Here is a 26,621-nt window from a genome sequence, read left to right on the forward strand (position 1 = left end):
TTTACATTTCAAACAAGTTCTTTGTTTTATTGAACTGAAAACTAACAGGCGTTCCTATTATTCACTCTGTGTGCTGTTCAAAAAATGCCTTTCAACAAAGAAGCAAATCCAACAGGCATCCTTAAAACTCTCCAGAAAATCAGTTTGGGTCCTGTTACAAAATACGTAGAAAAAAAACAGCAAGGGCTAACAGTTAAGACACAGAAGCCTGGATTTTTTTTTTGTAGTTCAAATGTGGAGCTTTGTACCATGGTGTCCTCAAAGAGGTCTGAAGAAGCGATGTGGTGGTCCATAGTGCATAGGCATATTGAAGTCAAAGTTCAGGTTATGTGGGTTGTAATTTACTGGGGGGAGGTTGGGCAATGGGGGCACGTAGGGGGCTGGAATGGGCTGAAGGAAAACACGTTGTGGCCCGGGCAGCATGACCTGGGGGATGAGCAGTGGGGCACGGACGGCCTGAGGAGCTACATTAGGGGCCTGCAGTGTTACCCGAGGGCGCTTCGCTGGGATGGGCTCAGGGGGAGGTCCAACTCTCTTCCCTGTGGTTTCTGAGGGAAACATTACAAAATATCATTAGAAACCACTTGAGTTTAGTTGGCCCACTAAATTTATCTAGCTGAAGAACACTGACCTGACTGATTGATCTTCTTATTTAGCTCAGCTTCACCCTCTTTCTGAATCTCCTGAATGATTCGCTCATCATCTTGCTGTGGATTGAAAAAGACACAGAAAGTGAAAGGGGGAGAAGAAATACAAAATGATAGTAAACAAAAAGCCTTTCAAAAAGCATGGAGGACCAAAGCCACAGCTAGGAGCAAAATGGGACATCAGATGAACTTGGCAGGAGCCCACTTCATCGGTCAAACACAAAAAAGCTCAAGTTCACCAGTCACTCTGGAGTATGCTGCCAGATGATTAGGCACGGCTCTGAATGGAGGGGTAATTGCAGCCCCCCGGCTGCCAGCAGGACGGCCCCCTGACTGTGCTCTTCACACAGAAATACCATTCAAATGCCATAACCGGATGATTAGTGGAACTTCTGGATTAACCGGAAAAGGATTTCTCAATCATGCTCACTGCTTACGGATAGTTTCCCCAAAAATGACAATTCCATCATCATCTACTCATCCTCAAGTTGTGCCAAACCCAAAATGCTTTGTTCCCACAGAACAACAAAGGAAGAGAGCGAGCAGAATGTCCCGTCACATTCATGTTAACCTATGTTCAAACTTAGCATGTTCATGGTACATATAAGTTTGAATCAATTAAGTTTTCCTTGTCATCCTTCTTTTATAGTGTAGAGTAGGGCTGGGCAAAAATTTATTTTCAATTATGTGTTTGGTTTCCAACAAGTATGAAAACAAGATGACTGATAAAAAAAAAAATCATTATTTGGTCATTCAACTTCACAATGATGCTTTTGATGCTTTCGTCCCTATATATATATATATATATATATATATATATATATATATATATATATATATATATATATATATATATATATATATAGTAGGGGTGTAACGGTTCACAAAATTCACGGTTCGGTTCGATACAATACACTGGTGTCACGGTTCGGTTCAGTACGGTTTAGATACAGCAAAAAGAAAAACTTGGCAGATAAATTTCCTTGATTTTTAAAAAATGTTTTATTTATTAAAACTAACAAAGTATGATTTTTTTTTTTTACATTGAACAATGATGGAGCTATTCTTTACCCATCTTCTATGGTGTTTTCTAGCAGCATACTGTATAAAACAAAAACAGCTCCTTATAAAAAAAAAATGAAAATGTTATATTAGTTATGAACAAATACAAAGATGTAACTTTTTATATGGAACTCTATTACTCTTTATATTGAGTGTGTTTTTATTCAATTGGTTCTCTATAGGGCTTATGTTTTTTGGAACAAAGCAGGAATTACGGTCTGTCTGAATTGGCTGAATTGGCGTGAAGGAATATTGTAACGGGGCTCAATTACATTAAGCATGTTCTTAAAACCTACGTTTTCCACTACAGAGTAAGGCGCTCGCTCACTCAGTATGCGCTGAAGGCTCGTTGCAAAATGGCTAATGCAAAATGGCTAATGCGTTTAACAGACCAGAAATAGAAGATCCTCCAATAACCAACAGGTCTGGTGTTTGGGTGCACTTTGGATTCCCTGTAAGCTATAATGGTGATGATAGAATGAATGGTAAATAGTAAGGTCTCATATCCGTGGCTATAACGTAAATGTAGCCTACCAATCGCCGTGGTGATGTCTTTTGCCCTGTTTGAATCCGTTGGAAATGTCTGTCTAAATGTTGCGGGGATAGTTTGTTTCGTGTATGTTTCTCCTTTTTTTCATCTTTTCCCAGATACTGACACACTAAGGTGATGTCGGCGTAAATGAGTTGACATGTTTCAAGTATTCCCGCTGGTGGTTTTTTTTTTTTTGTATTCCCGCTGGTGTACCCTAGATGCGACATATCGTTGTTTTTTTTATCCACCACTCTCTTGCCATCACCATTATAGCTTACAGGAAATCCAAAGTGTACCCAAAAACCAGACCTGTTGGTTATTGGAGGATCTTCTATTTCTGGTCTATTAAACGCATTGGACCTTTTGCAACGAGCCTTCAGCGCGTACTGAGTGAGCGAGCGCCTGACTGAGTAGCCTAACATAAACATATAAGTTGGTGTTTTTTTCTTCTTCGGGGGTGTCAGGGACGTTGCCTGTTACATCGTTTGGGTTATTGGGCTACCTTGTTGAACGCATATCATTATATTTCACAATTCTTTTTTTTTCCAAATATAATTAATTAGTCCAACGAACCGTTCGGTCCATAATGCGTACCGCGTACCGAACCGAAAGCCTCGTACCGAACAGTTCAATACGAATACGCGTATCGTTACACCCCTAATATATAGTTGTTTTTCATTTGAATTATATTTAAAAATCCACTGTTAAAAGGTTAGTTCCTAAAAGTATATAAATAAATGATGTTTCCAAGGCCAAATTCCAATTCCAATTTTTATTTTTACCATAAACATTTATTATTATTTTTCTATCTACCAAGAAGGTATCTATAACAACCTTTTATGATTAATAAATGAAAAAAATTATCGGCATGTTGTGAATAATGAATGAGCTCTTTGTGCTTTAGACATAGCAAACTGAGTGCTAAAGATGTAGCTCTCAGCAGTCTATTATATAATATGAGGCTAATGCATGACGGTTGACTGTGGTAACTGCAGTAGAGACCTCTCAGCACTCCTAATCCATCAACACACATGAGAAGCAGCATGCTCCACTAAAGTACCTCTCATATGTTATACTCTCAAAGAGTCCTGTATACAAAATCAACACAAAGCCATTACAACATATATCACCTGGTGTTTATGCTAAGACTGAATCACTCTTATAACGAACGATCTATCAATCCATCACATCACGCCTCTCCAATGTGTTAATGAATTGCAATTTATTATCTAAAATATAATATAAATTACATTTTTTTTAAGTTTTATTTTTGGTCTGTTAATTATAAAACAAATAAAAAAAAATAAAAAAAATAAATGCAAATCATGTAACAGCTTCAAACACATTACAAACTGAGGGTCAGAAAGAAGCAGCAGCAAGCACCTCATGTTCAATCAACAGGAGTGATCAGCGGAGTACAAACACCCTCAAGGTTAGTGAACAAAAGACTTGAACATGTTTTACACTAAACCTGTTGTAAACCGAGCAGATGTATAGAGAGTAAAGGTGTTTGCTGCTTTTCAAGGATGATTGCACACTATCATTGAGCATGAAAGGAAATCTGATCTGAAGTGTAGTGTGTCATTTACCGTGGGGTCCGTCCACAGCGAGCACTTTTTGCAGTGTCGGCAGGGGGCACCAGGCGAGCGAGCGTGCTGGCAGAAGTGGTTGTAGCCGTTAATAGGATCCCTGCAGAGGTAGCACATGAAAGCGCCGCAGCGACACGACATCCGGTTGCAGCCCTCCGACTTCACTAGACCTGTTGCACACTTGTGGCACTTCCTGACACGGGCAGCGGTCATCTTTTCCTCACTGGCCATGAAACAAAAGACAGTTGGGTTCAGTTTACATGCAAACTTCCAGGAAAAAAACTAAGTGCTGCCTACCTAGACTGCATTTTAAGTAGTGGTCAACAGATGCTGATATCTTGGAGAACTGGGGGGTCGATCGTTACACACTATTTGAATATAGATTTGTTTTAATAGCAAATAATGCAAGGATAACAATTAAATATATTTATTTGACGTAATACTTACTAAAACAGAAATTTATCATTATAATATGAAACAGACAAAAAAAAAAAAAGATTTAAAAAAATGTGCTTATCAGGATCAACTAAACGCTGGATTTTCAAAAGTATAAAAAATAGTAAGTAAAAATATTTTAAGTTCACGGCATAGAATCATTAAAATATGTCAGAGTTTTACAAGGGAAAAAAAGCCAATATTTTAATTTTAGCATCAGTTATTTTGGGCTTTTTAACATATAGAAAGCATACTGGTATTGAGATATATTATCTTGCATTTGTGAGACCATGTTTAATTCATATCTCAGTCAGGGTCCCTTTCCTTTCTCTATAAATGTAAGCAACAAAAAAGGTTCGGGGTAAACAGGATGCACAGTCTTTGATTCATGAGTATGACAGGAAGGAAGTCAGGCGATCACATCCTGTCCAGTCCAGAGACTGAGCAGCAGTGATAGGCTGCTTTCACACTGCGTCAGTTTACACAGACACCCACGCTCCAGTACACTTCCTCATGAACGCTCGCTGTGCACAGGGGCAGCTCTGGATGCCATGTATTTGCAAACATAACACTCAAGGGAATCCATCAAATACAGCGAGTGTTTTAGCCTGCCATGAGAAAGGCCTGGGGAAACCGCTGACTCAGCTTTAGGGATGCTAATGATCTCCCAGGTGCTTCGCTATACTATCGAGTACCCTCAATAGTGCACGGATGAATTATTAACAAGCTTGCTCTATGCTAAGAGTTTTCAGTCGGGCACTTACAAGGCCACGCGCAGTCGGATCTCGTCCCTCTCCAGCACCTGCTCGCAGGTCTTTCCCACGTGCTCCTTCCACACCACATGGCACTTCCTGCAACTCTCCTGAGGAAGGGGACATGAATAAGCATCTGTGTTATTGATCACAATTGCAATGCACACTGGAAAGAGAAACACCTGGACCAAATTTCATTCATCCAGTGGGAAAAGTTTCTGTTGTTCAGTCCCAGCATTGTTTCAGAGGTGCACATTGCTTCCTACCCCACATAATGCACTAGTATCGTTAATATGACACGTCAGGAAATATTCAGTTTCTATAAATTATATCAGCTACCAGTACTATTGTACACAATATAACTGCACATACATCAACATGACAATATATAGCTGCTTTTAAATACCTAGCAATAGGATGATGCAAGGCTATGTGATTTCTTTTGGCTATTTTACTGTCCAAGAGCTGAAAATAGCAAGTCTGCTTCCTTAAAAAACGGCATGATTTGAGTAATTAATCAAAAGCCTAGAATAAACAGTGTGACATGCCTGTAAGTCTAATGCTTCAGGTTAGAGGTTTATTCACTTTCCTAAAGGGAAGTATGTTTAACAGCTTGCCTTTGCAAACAACTAACTAATAAAGGATGAGCATGGCCAAAAATATGACTGTCTACAACAAAAGGCTATAGAATTGTAAATTATAATGATGAAGTCATCTAAACTGGTTTCTTTTATAAAGTAGCACAGACTGAGGGTGAACTGCTCCCTGCCCTTCACTCTGGATGCGACTCGTCATCAGTCTGGCTGCCTAGGAACAACATTTTTCATCTGTTCTGTTTTAGCCATGCCTGCCCACAATGCTTTGCCTTTCAGCTGACTGGAAAGGACATCCGAGTTCAGCCTGTGAAGACCATGTTAACGCCTACGCATTTCACAGCCACATAAATGGCTATTAAATTAGGATGTACTGGACACTTCTACATTTGCTATAGTTCTTCCTCACATCTGACAGTCTGTTAAAGACTGTAGCCAAGTAATATTGTCAGATTCATGAAAAATATTAGTCTGTAATGCAGCTGCTATAGAAGATTTAGCCCCTTCCTCCTCAGTCTGGAAGCCAGAGTAAGAGAGATCCAGCTATCCACAGAGAGCTCTCTAACCTCTAAGCCACTGATGCTTGGTAACAGCCCCAATGGTAAATACCATTAGCATAAATAATTAAAGATAAAGCTGAATATTAATGACAGTGACAGATGATAAATGACAACTAATGTGCAACTTTCTAGGATAATGACAACTCATCTTAAATAGGAAACGTACCAACATGACGAACAACACTAGTGGCTTCCTCAGAAATATATTTATGAAATCCAGCCTCAGGCCGCATGTTGTAGAAAACATAAATCACCATTCATCAGTATCTTTGTGAAAAAGCTGTACCAGAAAACTATAGAAGAAATGGTGAATGATGCAAAGATCAGGCCAGACAATAGCCAAGAGGCATAAAGCATGCCATGGAAACATGAGGAGGTGTGACCTAGAGTCATGTAGTAATGTACTGCCCCCTGGTGAAGCACAACAGCATAGCATGGGAGGGCCAACACCACTGAACTGACAAGACACTTCCAGATATCATTCTCACAAATGAAATACAACATGGACAGACTTGTTTTTGCGAAAACAAAATAAAATGCATTTAATAATAAATCAAGTTACATTTATTTAATAATCAACACTGAAATAAATTCAGAGTTTCATATAAACATTTAAATTGCACATATGGCAGGTTTTTATATCAACGTTTTGATGATATAATTCTATTTCTACTCCAATTGGTTACTGAAATGTAAACATTTAAATGGTGGCTGTAATAAAAATTATGTTCATGATTTTAAGATTAATTGAAACATACATTAAATAATTTAGTATATAAAGTAAAGATATAATGATTTATATAGTAGTGCCTACATAAAAAAATGATAGTTATTTTTTTCAAGCTAACTGTGAGGACATAAGCATCTCAAAACAAAAAAACAAAAAAAGGTTTTAAAGTGATTCTGAAACTTTAAAACTAAAATTAAACAGGCTAAATGATCTTTTCTTGACAATAATTCTAGAGTTTGTGTCACTAAATGGCATGTTTGGCATGAGTTAACAGGAAGTGACTGTGGCTCTCAAGTAAGGTGATTCTCACAGTCAAGAGTGTGCCTCTGTTTATATACATGACTAAAAATACAGCGGTGACATCACACTGACATCACTTTAAACATCGTTTCCTGGTACAAAGAATACCTTGCAAGGCCAGGCTGACACTTCCTGATCAGCAGGGTGCACACTCTGGAAACTGTTATGCAGCAGTTCTTATCTGTTCTGGCAAACATTCATTCAAAGCAAAAGTATGATTTATGGAACCTATGAGCAACCAAAGCCCAGTTAACATTGCTTTTCATGATTTCTAAGCGGTCATCTGACCATTTTAGCAAAAAGTACTACGGGACTGAAGAGAAATAAGTTTTCTTCCAGAGAAAGTCATCAGACAGACTGGAGTGCCATCAATCGGAATACATCCATGTACATGATCTATGTTCATGATACATCTTAATTTGTAGAAGAAATGTGACTTTGCAAACTTCATTTAATCACTAAAACACTGTTCCACGTGAGCTACAGGAACCTTTAAACCACACAGGATGCATGTAACGTTCGTCCGCACACGCGTAAGGGTCTGTTTTGTGTAACAAAGATAGAAAATGGTTGACATCTAGCATAGCGATCAAAGTACCACAACAAACTGGAAAAACAGCTTGTGTGACAAGAGGAAAACGGCTTTAACGGCAAGTCTTTATCTCAACAAAACAAGCCCAAGGTGACAGCTGTGGTCATGCTACATATTCTTCTAACATAAATCTGATTCACCAAAATGAACAACCCCCTTTTCCTGTTAATCGCTGTGTGCATACCTCTCATTTAAGCTGAAACCTTATAAACCTGAAACCACAGCTCTAGGTAGTCACGCTAGTTTTATCTTGACTGAACATATTTTTGTGTAAATTCAGTCCATTTATCTGCTGGAGTCAGCTTTCATATCACTGCCACATCCCCTCAGATGGAAAAGCCACCAGCATTCATAATTTCTTACTTTTTTGCAGTGGCTGAGAATTGTATCCAATCATAAATACGCCAGTTCTGCATATGAATGTATGAAGAAATCAGAGACTTCTAAAATAGACAATAGGCCTGTTCTAATGTGAGAGCGACCCAACAAAACTAAAAAGCTCCCATTATAATCAATAAACATAGTGAAAATAAGAGATTTCTTTATTCTCCAGTCTATAGACAGTTTCATTGATTCTATGAGCACATTCTTGAACAAATCTCTTAATGCTCTCATCTGCAAGACAAAAAAAGATGATATTGGTAACCTAACCTAACTGGTAACCAAGATGGTTGGTAACCTAACACTTTTGTAAATTCTAATAATCTCAATGGTCATAAAGGAAACAAATAATATAATGATTTCTGTCATAATCATGCAGCTACCATGACACATTCCACTGCATATGTGGCTAGTTCTCTAAAATAAAGCAGCATACACTAGTACAAAATGTGAAGTGTTGCAACATCTGTTCATTGCTTCTCTCCTGATCAGGCGTGCACAGCAGCAGGCCTTATAAGGAAGAAGAGGAGATTTGCTGAGCATCTGATTGGGGGGCTGCTTGTTGAGGAGAAACACGGGCCTGAATGAGCCTCACACACCCACAGACATCCCTCAGCAACAGCTACATATCATAAAACTAGAACACAAACGTGTTTTTGATGAAACACTCAAGATCTTAGGCTTTGGCTCATGATAAGTGCTGTGACGCAGGGCTAAACAAACACTGCTTCCTATAAGCTCAATAATGGTCGAGAATGCAGCATGTCTAAACCAGATCGGGTCGATGGAATGCAATCCAAAGCACGTGACACTGAAGACTGGAGTAATGATGCTGAAAATTCAGTGTTATCATCATTGGAATACATCATTTGAAAATATATTAAAATGGAACAGATATTTCAAATTATCTTAAAAAAAAAAATTTACACACTAATGTTTTACTATATTTTTTATCAAATATACCCAGCCTTGATGAGTATAAGAAACTTACCAACAAATCTCACCAAGCCCAAACTTTTGAACAGAAGAGCATGTTGGATAATATGAAAGTTACAGTATGAATTCTTAAATAGGGCGCTTTCGAGAAATCTTGGACTCGCATGATGAAGCTGCTGCTGTCTATAAAAACCAATATGAGAAACCTTCCATGGTTACATGGAAAATAAACAGTGCAAACCAGAAAGCAGGGAATGTTGGCATATCTGCTAACATCCAATCACTGAGGAAAAACGGCATTTTTTGAAATGTGCAAACCTAAGAAGAAAAAAAAAGAAAGAAAAATCTGGGTCAAATAAGAACTGTACTACATTTCAAATTTGAATGATCTGGCTCTAGCCAATAAAGGTCCTCGATCCACAACAAGGGGTGGAGCCACAGAGGCAGCGGAGAGGGGAAAGTGTGTCAGTTATACAACTTGCATCTTCACCGAGGGAAAAGAGTGAAGGGAAGGGCAGAGGAGAGGACATCTCACCACTAAAGACAGGAACCTGAGGGCACACACCACCACAGACGAATGGGACATCAGACACAAGAGACAGAAGAGGAAAAAAGATGAGTACTGAAGTAATTAACTCGGCACTGGGATTCCAGAGTTTTCCACAGCCGACTGCATTTACCACAAACAAATGTGGGCAAGACAGATGCAAATATTTCCATACACAATGATCAGAAATGAGAAAAAGTCACCCTCAATATTTACAATAGAGATGGCATTATTTTGGGGTCAGTAATGGGGTCAGCTTGGTTTGAAAGGGACTTCTGTGTCAGCTGTGCTTCATACATGGTTCACTACTGACAAATTTACCCATACATTTTTTGCCAAATTTCACTAATGGGAGTGCACCTTAACAATAACAGACCCTCGATAATGTAAGTGATGTGAAACCGTCAACTAAGAACAACAACCACTTATACTTAAGCAGAAAACAGAAGTTTCTATTTCTACAGAACTGTAATGTTCCGTCATATGGAGTTCTAGAGAAAATGCAAAACAAAACAAAAAATACATAATAATATTGCGTAAAAACAGCTATTTTTATAGATCACAAATTGTTGAAACTTTGTACACTTAACTTTATATACTAAATTTGTAATTGTATGTACTATTTTACCTAGAGATCATAGACATAGACCAGCAGAACGTCTTGTTAATTAGTTAATGGTTCATATTCCAACCCTTTGAAACACACATCTTTTCAGATGTTTAACCACTGAGCCTCAGCTTTTATTATAACAGACCGTTAATCAGGTGGCTGTGATTTGATACAGATTATCTACCCAAGAAATTTGTTCCCTAGAAGCGAGGCTTCGGAAAAGTCCTCATAATGCCGGCCAAGTAAAGCACTGCTGTGCACGGGAGCCCAGTTCTCCATTTTGATAGGAATGCCATGCTGAGAGCCAGAAAGAGGAAATGAAAGTGGGTCACATTATGAAATCATACCACACAACCATTCTCAATTTCCCCTCGCCCAGTCCTGTGACTCCACCAGGAGAAAGACGGATAGGAGGAGAAAATGGAGGTCTTGTCTGATGGCACACTTAAGCTATCGGCTGTGCCAAGAGGAAGGCCAAAGATGTGGCCATTTTGAGCAGTTCCCTGCCCCCCCATCCGCCCTGCTGGGAGCTGCTGCAGAAGTGTGAGGCGGGGTTTAGCAGTGTAATCAGCAGCAGATGTGTGGCAGAATAAAACTGCACTGGCATCACAGAACAAGAGCGCCATCCAGTGGACAACTGGACCGTAAACACAAAAGTACTGTTTTACTTAATGGCAGGATATTAAAGTCTTTTAAAGGGCAAATGGCAACCATCATCTTCCCTTTGACATTAATAAGACTTGCCCAGACTGTAATCAACAAAGTTATTTTGAGAATAATTGCTGATGGACTACTGAATGATTAAAAATTCAATAAATTAATGTACCATTGCATCTCTGGTATGCAGTAATTTTCAATAATTCAATGGTCCAGGTACCATTGCTTCACTTACATGGCATTTACATACGCGCACAAAAACATACAAACACAAATACAAAGTCTGATCTCACACTACAGCAGTGGTTCTAAACCAGGGAGCCGGAGAACAGCTTAATTGAAATGCTAAACACACACACACACACACACACACACACACACAACAGCAATTGTTTTCTAAGAAATACAGAATATTGTGGAATCACAAAAACTATATACATTTAATATAATAAAGGTCAACAAGAAACCTTTTCTCTTGACAGTCTAAGACTCAAAGTGATGTGGGAAATGTTCTGCCTCAAAATGACAGGAACTCAAAACATACTTTATATTTAATTACAAAGTATGTGTACACACACCCTCAGCTTTCATGATGTTTGAAGGGCACTCAGGATAGCTCACAGCCCTCCCACATGTGTTTATTCCTTTAAAAGTGATGGAGGGACAAACAGAGATAGAGAGGGGAACAGAGATTGACAGATGAATGGAAAGATAGCCCTGACAAACTGCAGGCGGCTCTAAAATTCCTCTCAGGAAACTAGCTGTGAGTTCAGAGTCCTTGACATGTTCCGCCTGCCAGCTGAAATCCACTAACACAGAGACGTGTCCTGGCACTGCCTGATACATTCCTCACAGCCCAACACTGATAAGACTCAAGACAAAACATCAAACATACTTGAATCCAGTGTTGGAGAAACTAGTGTGAAACTTGTCAAGCAAACTACTCTTGAAAATCCTACAAGCTACTAACAAAAAGCAGGTGACCACATTAAACCTGCCTAAGGTGACATCCTCTGTCTCAGATATAAATCTATCCCATTATTATTTATAATTAAATTAAGCTTTTGTTCATCTCTGTGATGTAAAGCTGGATTTTAGTCTTCAGTGTCACATGATCCTTCAGAAATCTTTCAAATATGCTGATTTGTTGCTAAAAAAACATTGTATTATTATTATCATCAATGTTGAAAAGTGATAAATATTTTTGTTGGAACCGTGATACATTTTTTTAGCATTATTTTACCAAATATCGGCCGATATATCAGCCTTGGCAATATATCGATCGAGCACTAGTTCTCAACCAGGAAGCTGGGGACCAGAAACTTAATTTAGATGCTAGAAACACACTAGTGTACACGTTAACAGTTTACAGTACATGAGTTTACCATGCCTTAAGATTTTTGTAAGTTTATTGACTTTTCCAGAATGCTGGAAAAAAAATTCCTAATATTCCTAATATTCCCAGGTTTTCCATGGCAAAAGAAACCATTCCCAGGGTTTAACTAGTAGGCTGACACTTTTTATGTTCCATGAAACTTAAATAAGTCAAGTCAGGAAAGTCATGGCCTAATGGTTAGAGAGTTTGACTCCTAACTATAAGGTTGTGGGTTCGAGTCTCGGGCAAGGCACCGAACCCCCAGCATAAATGGCTGACCTCTGTTTCTGGTGTGTGTGTGTGTGTGTGTGTACTTTGGATGGGATAAATGCAGAGCACAAATTCTGAGTATGGGTCACCATACTTGGCTGTATGTCACGTCACTTAAATATAAATACAACTAGAACACACCCTATTTTAAAACAAAGTCAAATTCGTTAAATTAGCTTTCTGTGCATGCATAAAGCCTAAAAAAAAGTTCACTGCAGATGATACACAAGGAACAGACATGAGACGTTTTCTTGCAGTTTTTCTGACAGGATTATTTTATTTACAAAAATAACTCACCATTCACTGAAGCGTCAAGGTCGCAAACACTCACAATTGTATGTCTGAACTAAAACGCAACTGACCTAGAGTTTTGCCACAAATAGTGATCGTGTAAATCTGCTTTCATCTTTGCAGGACTGTGATATGAAGAGTGTACAAAGTAACACATCTATAGCAATCGTGTGAAAGTGCAAAATACCAGTATTAACAAGGATTGGTATAATATGCGTCACATGACTAAACTTGTGTCATCTTTTTCAAATTTATCCACACTGTAGAGCGTTTTCATAAAGCTCAGTTTTCCTTGATTAAAACGCTGTCTGAGTGTGGACGGAAGGCCAAAATGGAGATAAAAAGATGCATTTTCAAACAAAACCGTATTAGTGTGGACAAGTCCTAAGTATATTAATTTACTATTAAGAAGCACGACCAGTGAATCTTTTTTCAGTTGTTGGTTATTACTAGAAACGTTTCTCATTTTAAAAACAGCTAAGCTACTATCATCACACTACTGAAAAATGTAATGTAGTATCTCCTTTCAGCAGCCACTTGTAACGAACACGATACAATTGAATTAGTTTTCTGAAACCTTGCTTCTCAAAGGCACAACAGGTTGTCATTTGTGATTCATATCCCAAGGTATAAGCCACGTTTTTCCTGTTTTCATTGCCAAAAAATCATGAGACAGTGGTATACCGGAATGCTGATTCATCTAGTTCTGCTAAACTTCCCTGACCCTGGTTAATCTCTGTTTAGGGTTCGGAGTGCTGAATATTTATAGCAGACATGATGAATGGCTGTCTCTGTTCTTGCCCTGACCCGACTAATTCCAGCTGAGTAAACCCTGCCAATGATAAAATACCATTAGTTTCACATACACTCGCATGGTTCATTATGGGGCCTCAGACTGTAAACCACAGACACTGCTGACCTTTTCCTCAGGCCTATGGTGCCACCAAGTGACCACTGCAGGGCTCAGAAATAGAAGTGGACAGAGGAAGAGAGAACCGATCCAGATCATGACAGTCCTTTCATAAAGAGATCACTACAATGACTGAATTACACACACACACACAAACACACACACACACACACACAGGTATATCCAGGGACACAAACTTACCTTTCTGCAGCGTGGGTTTGGGCAACTGAACAGAGAAATGTCTTTATCCAACAATGCTGGGAAGTTACAAAATGGACACCTTGCAAGGAAAGTGAGGAAAACATTGTTGATAAATCTCAGAACACTATAAGGATTACTTATGTTGATTACTTTTTTGTCCTTTTTGGAGTTTGTTAGATCTAGTTACTGTTCACTTTCATTGTATGGAAATTAGCAGTCTGGACATTCTACAAAACATCTCCTTTTGTGCTCTACATTTGCATATAGCAGTCTATCAACACGTTTAACTCACCTGACCAGTTCATCAGCACAGGTGGCGGCTACGGCCTCCTCTGCCTGTCGCTCGTAATATTTGTACAGAATGTTTTCAGGTAAAACTTTCTCCAGCTCACTCGTAGGGAAGGAACAGGTGCAGCTCCCTTCCATACAACTCAACTCCGACTGTACACAAACACAAAGAACCATTTGTACTTAATCTGAAGCCAAAATACACTGTAACTGTAAAAATCAGTGAGCTCTTGAGTTGAGTACCTACACTACCATGGAAAGGTTTGAGGTCAGTAAGATGCGTTTTTTTATTTTTAAGACGCATTTAGTTGATCGAAAGTGATTTCTATTTTAAATAAATACAGTTCTATTCATTAAGGAATCCTGAAAAAATATATCATGGTTTCCACAAAAATCTTAAGCAGCTCTATTGTTTTAAACAATAATGAGAAATGTTTCTTGAGCAGCAAATCAGCACATCAGAATGGTTTGTGAAGGAACATGTTACACTAAAGCAATGACTGCTGAAAATTTTACTTGGCCATCACAGAAATACATTTAATGAGAAAACAGTTATTTTAAAATGTTAAACTTTTTATTAAATAAATGCAATCTTGGTGAGCATTTCTTTCAAAAACACTTACCAACCATATACTTTTGAATGGTAGTGAATGTCTAAACACTATAAATTTCACTTCCTTAGGCATTAATTTTATATAACATGAAAAACAAATGATGCCAGAGCATCAGTAATCAATGTGAATCTAAATAGTATACCTTTTGTTTATGTTTACTAGACTGAAAACGAAACTAAGATGGGAGATAAACTGGGAAGCACCTAAGAAAGCACTGGGAAGATTACAGGGGAATTTTACAAATATGAGAACAAAACATGAACACTGTGCATAATGCCTGAAAACATAATGACATAATAATAGTCGTGACCGCACATACAGTTTCCAGTAATACAATTTAAAAGACATAAAGGTAACCTTAGAGACCGAACAGTCTAAACAGATGACTTACCCGTCCTGAGCCAAAAACTGCCTCCTGGGCGTATTTCACCAGACACTCCTTGCAGAACAAATGGCCATCTGTACATTGGGTCATCTCCTCGAAGGCGAACTCCCCACAGCAGCAGCCACACTCAATCAACTGGCCGTCCTGAGAGCACAGGTCAAAAGTGTCACATGCTCTCAATACAAAGTTTAGTATTATAATCTACGACACATTACAGGGCTGAATGAGGTCCCTCTAATCTGCTTTAACAGCTGGAGCTGTCTATTTTATACAATAATTTACAGCTGTGGAAAGGGACAAAATAACTCTCACACTCTAAATTAAGTTTCTTTTTTTATATTAACTTGACATAAAAAGAACATAAACTGGCTTTTCACACCGACCTTTTGATACTGCTCTTCATTCACTTGCAAAGCCAACAGGAAATCTTCATGCTGAAAGCGGAGAAAAAAACCTCGTCATTATTTCAACAATTAACAGCCTGTCAGCTCAGTTCACCACAACCCTATTTCTTTGGGTTATTGCAGGCAGAACCATCAGAAATAAATTGAAGAAGTGAGCCGTGCCAAGTACCTCAGCCATTTCCTTGGCTTTCTGCTCATAAAACTGCAGCTCTTTCATGAGCGACGGCTCCAGTGTAGTCTCGTTTCCGCGGCTCCATCTGCGATTCTTCTCCAAAAAGTACATCTTTCTCTCCAGTTTAAAAGAACCTGAGATGAACGAGATGCAGTGAGCATTTCACTGTGTACCTGGTTTTATTACTCTAAAGGCATGCAAAAAGCAAAGACATATGTAGTCACCCTGCTCAAACTTGAAGTCTATGAAGGCGCGTTCATTTGGCTCTCTCCTTCTCTTCTTCTTCCCTGAGGGGTCAGTGGAGTTCTCTTGCCACTTCTTGAGGGCTTCGAATAAGGCCTTCGAGAGTTACCAGAAAGATTAATGCCACACAAATGACTAGTGGTCAAACAATATGGGATGCCAGTTTCTGGAGAGTGACATTTACAGCTGCTCTGTGAAATTTCTCAGGTGAAAGAAAATATGAACTACTGATGCTACTGATGATAATGATATATCTGAAGCTATTCTACCAACTAGCAAACCAACCAACCCTTAAACAACTGCTTTTCTAACAGCCTTTTTATTATGTATTTAAACATGGAAGTATAATGTTATACAAATCTCACTGAGAATGAGTGAGCAGTTCATCCCTCTGTTTTGCGCGGTTGGAAAGTTAAGAATCTCCGCCCACACAGAGGTCACTGTCACACCCAGAGGCTTGCTATTGGTCAGCACTGTGCATTTGTGTGTCCAGTTCACCAAACTTAAACTAGACGCAAAATTCACATTGGGAAATTTCTCCGCCACTTATAATCTATCAGGCAAAACTGTTCATTGTGCGGGTGTCGCTCACGAAATTTTGCAGAGGAATAGTAAATGTAATTTAATGTAATAAATTGCTTGCATATTTAAAGGTATTAGTGTATTAATCTTATACTGCAGGTTACAGCCAAAGGATTTAGTTCATCACAGTCATTTGTAACATTTAAAGGTAGCGCACAAAAAAGTATGACAATTATTCAACATAATCATCAAGACCCTTAAATTAATCTTATCTAAATTCATCGCCATAATCGTAGTTACAATTAAACACCAGCTAAAATTTGTTTAACAATTGTGTCAACCAATATTTACAATTTTCCATAAAATACATACTTAAAACAGAATATTTTTCACCTTTCGGGTGATTGCATAGTGTCCTTTGAGGCAATTCAGGGCCCACTTGATATCCTGACAGCTCAACATTCTGAAGTCACCCATCAGCATGTCTGCAGCTTGAATAACAACCTCTGGGCCAACAGTCTTTAGTTTGACATAATCAAAATAATTTTCACTTTCCTGCATGGCAGAGAAAAAGTAAGTAAATTAAACCATATTAGTTCAGTTTTTACATTAAATACATTCATAGTAACCAAATATATTACGAAAAAAACTATGGATCTGATGAAAATGCTGTGCAAACCTGCGTCTCAGAATCATTTGTCTCGAGGAGAACACTGGTTTGTGTCACAACTGAGTTTGCTTTCTTCGGATAATCAGGGTTTTCCAACAATATATTGCATATTCTGTGATAAAGAACCCAAACAATGTCTCAAACACGAACAAAATAAATAAGAGCAAGAAATTAGCAGAAAAAGATTTGTGCTTACACATTTAAATCTTTCAGGTCACCTCTCTCTATCAGTTCTGCTACATATGCGTCTTGCACATCAGGGAAAAGGTCCATCTGAAAATGACAAAACAAATCAAAATATACCCCACCTTAAAAGTGCAATATGAACAGTGGGGTACTGTAAAATGAGGTGCTAATCAGAAAACTCACCACCCCCTTCACCATTATATCAAGGGATGTTCGGCCAGGTTTTTGCTGTATTACAGGTTCTCTGGGTGCTGACGGTCCAGGCCTCTCATTGTCAGCCGGTGCAGGAGAGAGAGGGGCTGCTGGCTGCTCATCTCGCCTGACCTCTACTAGCACAGTCTCCAGTGGTGTCCGAGGCCTTATTGTGGTCCTTTCAGTTCTCGGCCAGACAACCACTTCAATTTTGTTGCCCAAGTCTAATTGACCTGATTCAGTGGTGGGTAGGGCTGAAAAAACAGAATTGGCCTGATTCGCTGAGTGTGCACTAGCTGAAGGGTCATTAGGAAGGGGCAGTGAGTCCTTAACAGGCATTGGAGGTCTGTGCAAGGCATTTTCTCTAGACGTCGAGGGTACAGCATTCTGGTCCGTGGTTAAGACACCTATGGCTTGGTTTCCTAATGCAGGATGTGCGGTGACTACAGAAGGATGATGAGCGTGTGTGCTGGTAGAATGGCTGTTGGATCCAGATGCCTGACTTGGAAAGGTGCTCGCACACCACTTGGCAGCTGGTCGGATCAGCTCACGATGAGTTGAGGGCTGTGGGATACAAACATTTCAGAAGCTGTGTGGAGAAGCAGTGAAAGTTTCATGTCATGGTTTCATCTTGAAAGGGTGTTTATTGTGAATAATTAGATGAGGTGGCTTTTGTTTCTCCATTCTTTGTTTAGCTCACGGGCAGCATTTAAACCTGCATGGCCACCTGTAGTGAGAAATCTACTCACCCTCCGATAAAAGTTGGTCTAGTTCATATATTTACACATGCAGGAGGGGACTTACCTATTTAAAAAGCTGTTGTGCAGCATTAGCTTATTAGGTGTACACTGAAATTTTATAAATTAAATGCTTATTTTCTCTACAAGTTTGTATCTCAGGGGATACCTTGCCCTTTTAGGCGGTATAAATAAATATATAAAACATACATATATACTGTGTGACTTTGTGGCTTGTGAAAAGAAAATCAAATCTTTTTGTACTCTTGACAAAAACACATATCGTTGAAAAGGTCTGACAGTCAAGATTCCATATTGGGAGACTGTTTTGTAACAGAGGTCATATTGTGATAGAAAATGATTCATTTGTGACAGAAAACTGCATTAGAAAAAATCAGTAGGGGTTGGGTGTAACCCAATGGCTGTTTTTGGAATAGCACCTAAACTAAATCTCACAGGAACCACAATTTTTGTGATATCAACTTCAAATTTGGAACATAAATTGGCTAGACATTTTCATTTGATTTCATAGCAATTTTAGAGTGCAATATTTTATAAAATATTTATTTTATATAAAATAAAAACAATTAGTATACTACATTAATCAAATATACGAGTCAAGTTTTGAAAAAAACTCATGAAATTGTATTATTTGAGTCCCACTAAATGGTATTGAAAATAGCATTAAATTAATTTTCTGATGTCTCTTTATGGGTTTGCCCTCTTTAGGGTTAAGCACTGAGCAGAAAGATCATTTCTCTCAACTCTTTCTATGTAGTTGTCACTTTTCTTGAGAAAAAAAAGATGCTTTTGACTTTTGACTGAAAATTTCTCCTCAGCCAAACCTCATTCCTCATTCCACAGACATACCCGTCACACCCCCAGTTTAGGAGCAGTTTATTCTTCTTGTAATATGGAGCACTTGTCCTCATAATTAAATATTTTTTCGAAAAATTTGCCTTACTAATATGAAGTGAAATTTGACTAAAATTGATTTCGAGGGGCATTTTCTTTTTACCTTTGTAATGCCATTTTTCTAACTTTATTAAATGTATGCAGTGTTTCCTAGGATTTTTCCTAGATTTTTTTCCAGCTGTTGTGGAAGAACTATTTCCCATGGACCATGCACCCTCCCCACCCAAGAATCACCTGCACTCAAAATTAAATTTATTTTAACTAAAAAAGCCAAGTAAATAGTAAATAATAAAATGAGAACAAATAAATGAATAACAATCAATAGCTCAAACAAAATCAATAAGATACAAATTAAATTAACAGTACTTCCGGTTTTTTTTCAGTTAGGTCTAACTATAATCTATTCAACTGTAAAGTAACACTGGGTAGTCTTCATTGTATAATGAAAGACAGCAGGAGGTTTATTTAGGCTGCTGTCTCTTTAAGACCTCATGCACGGATCTAATATACTGATATGTTTACTTTTCTTTTAGTAGCGCTTGTCCTCCGAATTAAAAAAATTAAGGAATGTATCCTTCCTAACACGAGGAGACATTTAACTCCTTAAAATGACTTACAAGGGGTATTTTCTTTTTACCCTTTGTAATGGCATCATTTTCATCTGTCGAATTAAAAAATGTGTCTTCATAAGGTTTTTAAAATTTCTAATTAAAACAATATAATAAGATGCAGAATAAGACAAATAAGTTACCAATCATACGAAATTAGTATTAATAAAAAATCATTTGTACTAAATAGATGCCACAGAAGAACACAAAAGTGGCTTCTAGTAACCTTTTCAGACGTTTAATGAGGCTCAGAGATGGCGCGTGCACTTAAATTCATACATTCATGTGGAGATTGTTTTAAATATGTTGTTATTATTATTATTAAATGTTGTAATTCCTGAAATTGTATACAAAAAATTTAACTAAATCTCACTAAAGTCACTGATTTTATCACTGAATCATTTATTCAACTGATTAATTCAAAGGGCTGATTCATTCAGAAATGAAGCGATTGTCTTTATGAATGGTTCATGAATCACTAGTCTCAGACGTCACGTCCACGGACCGTTGGCTAAACATTAGGGATGCACCGGTTGACTGGACATAAATCGGAAATCGTTTTTTTTCCGAAAGTGCACCCGCGTGCACATACTACATTGTAATCATTCGCTATCATGTCATTTGTGTGGAAGTATTTCAAAATCTGTGCGCAGGACACGGGCAGCCGTTCAACACTGGAAGTGCAGAGCTACACGAGGCACAGATAGCAGGAAGCAAACAGCCATTGTTGTACTGGCGCATAAATAAGAGCCTCTTCTGCGCGAGCGTACTGTACCTGTCCCTGCACAAGCACAGATAGTGAAGGGATGTTGAGCTCAACTTCTCACGTGTTGGATGAGAAATGAAACAGACTAAACTGTCACAAAACTGTACTGTTAAACAATACATGCATACACGTTTGAAAAGCCAGAAGTAAATGTCAGTTCTGTATAGGATGATTATTTTTATTTTACCTTAAAATTACATCAACTTAATTTGATTTAAAAATCACCTGCTGTAGCACACTGAAAAAGTGTTTTATTCATCCAATTAAAAAAATTTAGGGTAATGATTTACATCTACATTTTTTAACTTGACAATAGTTATTTATTTTTCATTGGCTAGAGTAAAAAAATATAGATGTGAATCATTACCCTAATTTTTTAAATTTCTTTTATTTAAAACCAAACTAAAACAAAAACTAAATGCTGATTAAGAACCTTCTTATTGAATGTGTGTTGACTGTGGTGTTTGGACTGTAGAACTATGCAGTTGTTGCCTTTTAATTTCACATGGTTACAGTTAATGTTTTCATTTAAGGCCAGTTTTATGAAGTTTCAACCCAATTCAAAAACAAAAGCTAAATGCTGATGTCTGTACCATCTATGTTTGTATTGGATGTAGGCTACTTACTGTGCAGTTACTGCTGTTAATTTCAGATGGTTATGGTTATTGTTTTCAATAGCCAAAAGCCAGTTTGGCCTATTAAATAACAAATAAACATCTTGTTTATGTATACTTCTTTCTTGTTTGTTGCTTAAAGATTAAAAAATAAATAAAAAAATCGGAAATCGGTATCGGACAGTTTGCTTGTAAAAAATCGGTATCGGAATTGGCCATGAAAAATCATGATCGTGCATCCCTAGTTTTAATATCACATTAGCAAACTCTCTTAGCTATTAAAAGCTGTCACTCTCCTTATCGCGATCGAAATTAAAGTGCGCGAGTGAGTTACATTTCTTCATCTGTCATCGCATTATAAATGCGGAAAATTATTATTAATTGCTGCAATCCTGCGCCGAAATTCAAGTTCTGCTCTGTGTTATCTGCTAATAACCCGACTGTGAATGATGCGAGCAGCATCACTATGTTGTCAGTGAGAAGCTGCAGCCATGGAGGGGATGATTTTTGGTGTGCCGGCAGAACGACAACAACAATGCGCCACATGTTTCTTTTCCCCTCATTTTTTCCCAACTGATGTAAATCCGTCGTAGACTCACTGCAATTAATGGAAATCCGTCGTAGCGACGGAGAACTTTAATCCCTGTGAAAAGTAAATGAAATTAAAGTATTAATTTACACGCTTAAAGATCAGTTTACCAAAAATTAAAGAAATGTGTAGCGGAGTGCCAGAGTGCCTATATGGAAAGATCAAAGAACTGCGAATGTGTCCCCAACCTTGGTCCTTCACAGAAACGAGAGGGAATATGCGTGATCTAAAACAAAATGTAGAAAAATATAATATGCACTGCTCTTTTTGTTTTTTTTTCTCATTATTATTTAGTGATATCCTCAGATGCAGAACATTTTCACTGCCAAGCAGGAATCATATTAGTTGTTACCACAGCAACTGCTTGCATGTCCACGTTGAACACAATAAAAAGTTTACTTTTGTAAAAAGTACAAAAAACAAACAAACAAACAAACCTCACAGATCTTAAAGGCAGGGTAGGTAATACATGTATAAACAACTTTCTTCCAAATTTGTTTAAACTTTCTTTATATATCAATGCATAATTAAAATGTAAGTACTCTGATAAAAAGAGTATAAAAATCGAGTGACTCTAGACCGTTTAATCTGTATTAAACACAGCTCATTATTTCCATTTCGGGACAAAACATAGGATTGGCTTAGGCGACTGTCACTCTCTCGCAACCATGGCAACCACCCTTTTGCCACACATGACCTGCCCACTTGCGCGTGCACGTTTGATTTGAGGAATTCAACAGGCACGGATCCTAGGAATACCAAAACAATGGCAGAGAAACAGCAAGCAAAATTTACAGTACCAGCCTATGCAGTTAGTGAAGGCAAACCAGGCAAAAAAAAGGAAGACAGTAACAGTACAAGAAAAGGCAATGAACAAAAAGTCTTTGGATAAACAAAGAAATAAAACGCGAGTTAATATCAGTGTGGCTTTCCAGCGATGGCGAGAACTGAGGGAACTCAAGGGGCTGAAAAGTGACTCCTTGATGGCTTTATTTCTGCTGGACAGGTAAATCTTTCTTTTTGTATTTTGATCATACATATTTTTTTCATGAAGCATGTGTCATTAGCACACGTAGCTGCGTAATATAGCTAACATAACATTACTTAGCGAGCCGTAGTAGAGGCTTTGGAAGGAGCCCAGAAGGGAGGGGGTGGAGTGAATGGAAATAATGAGCTGTCTTTAAAACAGTCGTGAGAGGTCTACAGTCACTCGATTTTTATACTTTCTTTTTCAGAGTACTTACATTTTAATTATGTATTGATATATAAATAAAGTTTAAACAAATTTGGAAAAAAAGTTTTTTATACATTTTTTACCTACCCTGCCTTTAATGCAGCTCCATGAGTAAACTAGACGATTGTAAACAGTTTCAGTGGTCAAAAAACAAAACTGGGATATTTTTCACACAGCTTTTTACTTTTTTTTTTCATTTAAAGAGGAGTATCTGAAGAACACATAAGTAGAAATGTATCTTGTGATTTTATATCAACACAGTTGCATAGATCATACTTGTCTGAGTGCCATAAACAATCTTTTTCTGCTAACAATTTACTATAAGGTTCTTTAGTTAACATTAGTTAACTATTTCAGTTAACATGAACTAAGAATGAACATCTTAAGTTAACATCTTAGTTAGTTAATTTCAGCATTTACTAATGCATTATTAAAATCAAAGGTTTTTCTTGTTAACATTAACTAATGCACTGTAAACTAACAAACTATCAGTAAAAAACTATTTTCATTAAATACATACATTATCAAATAAATAATAAATACTGTAACAAATGTTTTGTTCATTGTTTGTTCATGTTAGTTAATACATTAACTAACATGAATTAATGGAACGTTATTGTAAAGTGTTACCATTTTTCCAAAGTTTGCATGCCTGGAAATCTAGAAATATTCAAGATATTTTAATATCCTTCTAGATTCTTATTCTTTATAAACTTTCCTTTTGAAATTTAAGATACGTTTTACACTTCTTGAATTATAGACTTGTAAACTTAGGAAAAATTATTCTTTTTTTGGCACTCAGAGAAGTGTATTGTATTCAGTTGTTTTGATAAAAGGGAAACAAGATACATTTATATTTTCAGTATTATTTGTTCTTCAGACATTCCTTTTTAAACACAATTTAAACAACTATAAGCTGTTTAAAAAGTGACCTACATTTGGCTATTGGCCATTGAAAATGGGTAGATTAAACATTTTTGGACAAAATGTTTGAAAAAAAGTATCAGCTGTATGCAAAGAGACCCACATTTGGTTTTTGACTGAAAATGTAAAGTATTTACCAATTTACTCATGGAGCTGCATTGAGATCTCCATATTTTTGGTATTTAACCATCAAGGGCTTTTAAAAAGAAGAAACCAAAAGGAAAGTTTGTTAAGAGAACAAGAATCTAAAAGGATATTAAGATATCTTTAATACTTCTTGGGTTACAGGCAAGCAAACTTGAGACAAAAAACAAAACAGAGTTGTTGTTAGCATATTTGCAATATACAAAATTTACAAAGGTGAAATGCAGAGAATTTTTTTACTGTAAGTGTGGTGGTTTGTCTAAGTGTGTCTTCAGCTGCTTCTTTAAAGATGTGATATCTGACAAAATTCAAATCAAATTTACCAGTAAACAAAATTCAAACCAAACAGGAATAACAACTGTGCAAAGTACCAAAGTCAAATGCAGATGCAATCTTTACACAAGTTTTTCAATGTATTCACAGTTTTAAACGACTATCATGCAATATCATTACACTGGTAACTATATACGGTTATAAAACCATATCGCCAGGTCCCTGTTGACTCTTACAACAAGGCTATATTATCAAATTCATGAATTCCTCAGATATGCATGACTAAGTGAATACTACACAGGGACCCTGTGAATCGGAAAGCATCTCCAGTTACCTCTAAAATGTGCACATCCTCCTCCTCTTCATCATCCTTCACCACGACAGGGACATTTGGTACAAATCTGACAGGTTCATCAGAATCCGACGATGAGGATATGGTTATGTAGGCCGTCTTCGCCCTAACTCTTTTAGCTAACAAAGTAACACAACAAAGTGTTATGTATGACATCCAAAATACCACCATTACTTATAAAAAAAGATGAAAGTAACAGCAAAATAAAGGCTTGGTGACAGTACCTCGACTGCGATGGGTGAAACTAGCCAGGTGGATGACATCATCATCACTGGACTCGTCAGCCATGATAAGACACACAGACTCCCTGAGTCGTCCACCTTCTCGCTCTCACACAAACACCCATGCACACACACAGGAACCTGAAATGAGACAAGCATAGCTGTACATTAATGACTCCACATGGTGAATTCGTCATGCTTATGATATCAATACAGTCATAGTTTCTTCATGATGCACTTAGATTGGATGCATCTCTGCGTGTGCTCGTAAGATTTCACTTCCCATTTCCCACGAAATGATGCAGTTTCCAAACATGACTGACGTTTTTAAAGCATGCAAGTAAGACAGATTCATAACAATATATTCACGACCACTATTCAGCTAGAGTTAATGTACAACACAAAAAATCGAAAGTAAAACATTCAGAAGAGTTAATGATCTTTATGAATTAGTGCATTTATATTTAAAATGAGTGCTGTCAATAAGTATCTATGTGTGCTTAGACTTAAGAGTGTTTATTTATTTTTTAATCAAAGATTATTTAAATCAAACGCGCCTATGACATGCTGTGTAAGTATCTTAGTCTGCTCACTAGGTTTTGAAACACAGCCTGTTAATTCCAGTAGACTGGCAGAACAGACTAGCTGATCTCGCATAGCAATGCTTAGAAACCCTGTTGATGTTATGATCATTCGTTTCCCTTGCTCCTTTTAAACATGTGGACACTGCCAAAGAGGAAAAATATACAGTAGGACAGAAGAAACAAACAAATCTGTACTCGCTCAAGTCCCTAGCCAGGCTCAGCTAGCTGTTTGGCGTTAACCCCCCCACGTCAGCTGACATCAGTTAAACAAGGCAGATTTTCATTATCAGCCAGGTATTTCATCCCAACTTAATGGTGAGGACAGTCGAACTCTAATAAGGCTACAACACACGAAGACTGCTTAATTAATTTGCACGTACCTCTCAGTCACAATCTCCAGCACATCGAAAACGTATGATCGCCGGATATCGAAACAAACGGCCAAAACAAGCCAGCGTGTGACGTCAGACGCACATGCGTTTTGCTGTAGGAGGAACCGCGAAGTATCATGGGGGTTGTAGTTCTTCTCTGTTGTCTATTTCTGGATGCCCTCTAGGTGTCTCTGTTTTCCTTAATACAGTTTTACAATCACTTTGATGAAATGTCGATGTAAATCTCTAGATTTATCACTATCAAAGTGCATGTTTTTCAACAGTCCAGACCCCCCACCCCCAGTTGTTTGGATATAATACACAGTTTTTATTAAAAAAATTTTTTATTGAAAGTCATCCCAACCCAACATCAAAGTATTACCATTTCAAAATGCAATTGACAAATTACATCTGATGTGACTGTCTAATCATTTAATTAAATTAATTAAATCTAAATTTAATTAAATCATATGAAATAACTGATCAAAAGGGCAAGTCGTCTGACTGTTGGATTATTCTTAATTCATTGTTTTATGGAAACTGACAGACAATATTCCATGTTTAAAAAAGAAAGAGAGAGAGAGAAAGAGAAAGTGACGTGACATTCAGCCAAGTATGGTGACCCATACTCAGAATTCGTGCT

General features: G+C 37.5%; 1 protein-coding gene across 2 annotated transcripts; it reads right to left on the bottom strand.

The window, feature by feature from the left end:
- On the bottom strand, positions 1–26,117 carry LOC132149359 (E3 ubiquitin-protein ligase RNF216-like). 2 transcript variants are annotated; one of them, XM_059558527.1, is made up of 17 exons: positions 25,988–26,117; positions 25,027–25,164; positions 24,785–24,921; positions 17,638–18,210; positions 17,465–17,541; positions 17,278–17,380; positions 16,992–17,153; positions 16,058–16,172; positions 15,831–15,967; positions 15,641–15,691; positions 15,264–15,401; positions 14,263–14,411; positions 13,971–14,049; positions 5,030–5,127; positions 3,831–4,053; positions 632–707; positions 1–548 (listed from the first exon to the last, which is right to left on the bottom strand). In XM_059558527.1, exons 2-17 carry the CDS (start codon positions 25,088–25,090, stop codon positions 259–261), a joined length of 2,472 nt encoding a protein of 823 aa, XP_059414510.1. In that variant the 5' UTR covers positions 25,091–25,164; positions 25,988–26,117; the 3' UTR covers positions 1–258. The 2 variants fall into 2 exon arrangements, with proteins under 2 accessions (XP_059414510.1, XP_059414509.1); XM_059558526.1 differs by lacking the exon at positions 25,988–26,117 and adding an exon at positions 25,617–25,750.
- Positions 26,118–26,621: the final 504 nt, after the last annotated feature.

This window comes from Carassius carassius, chromosome 9, assembly GCF_963082965.1.
Source record: "Carassius carassius chromosome 9, fCarCar2.1, whole genome shotgun sequence".
NCBI classification, from domain to species: domain Eukaryota; kingdom Metazoa; phylum Chordata; class Actinopteri; order Cypriniformes; family Cyprinidae; genus Carassius; species Carassius carassius.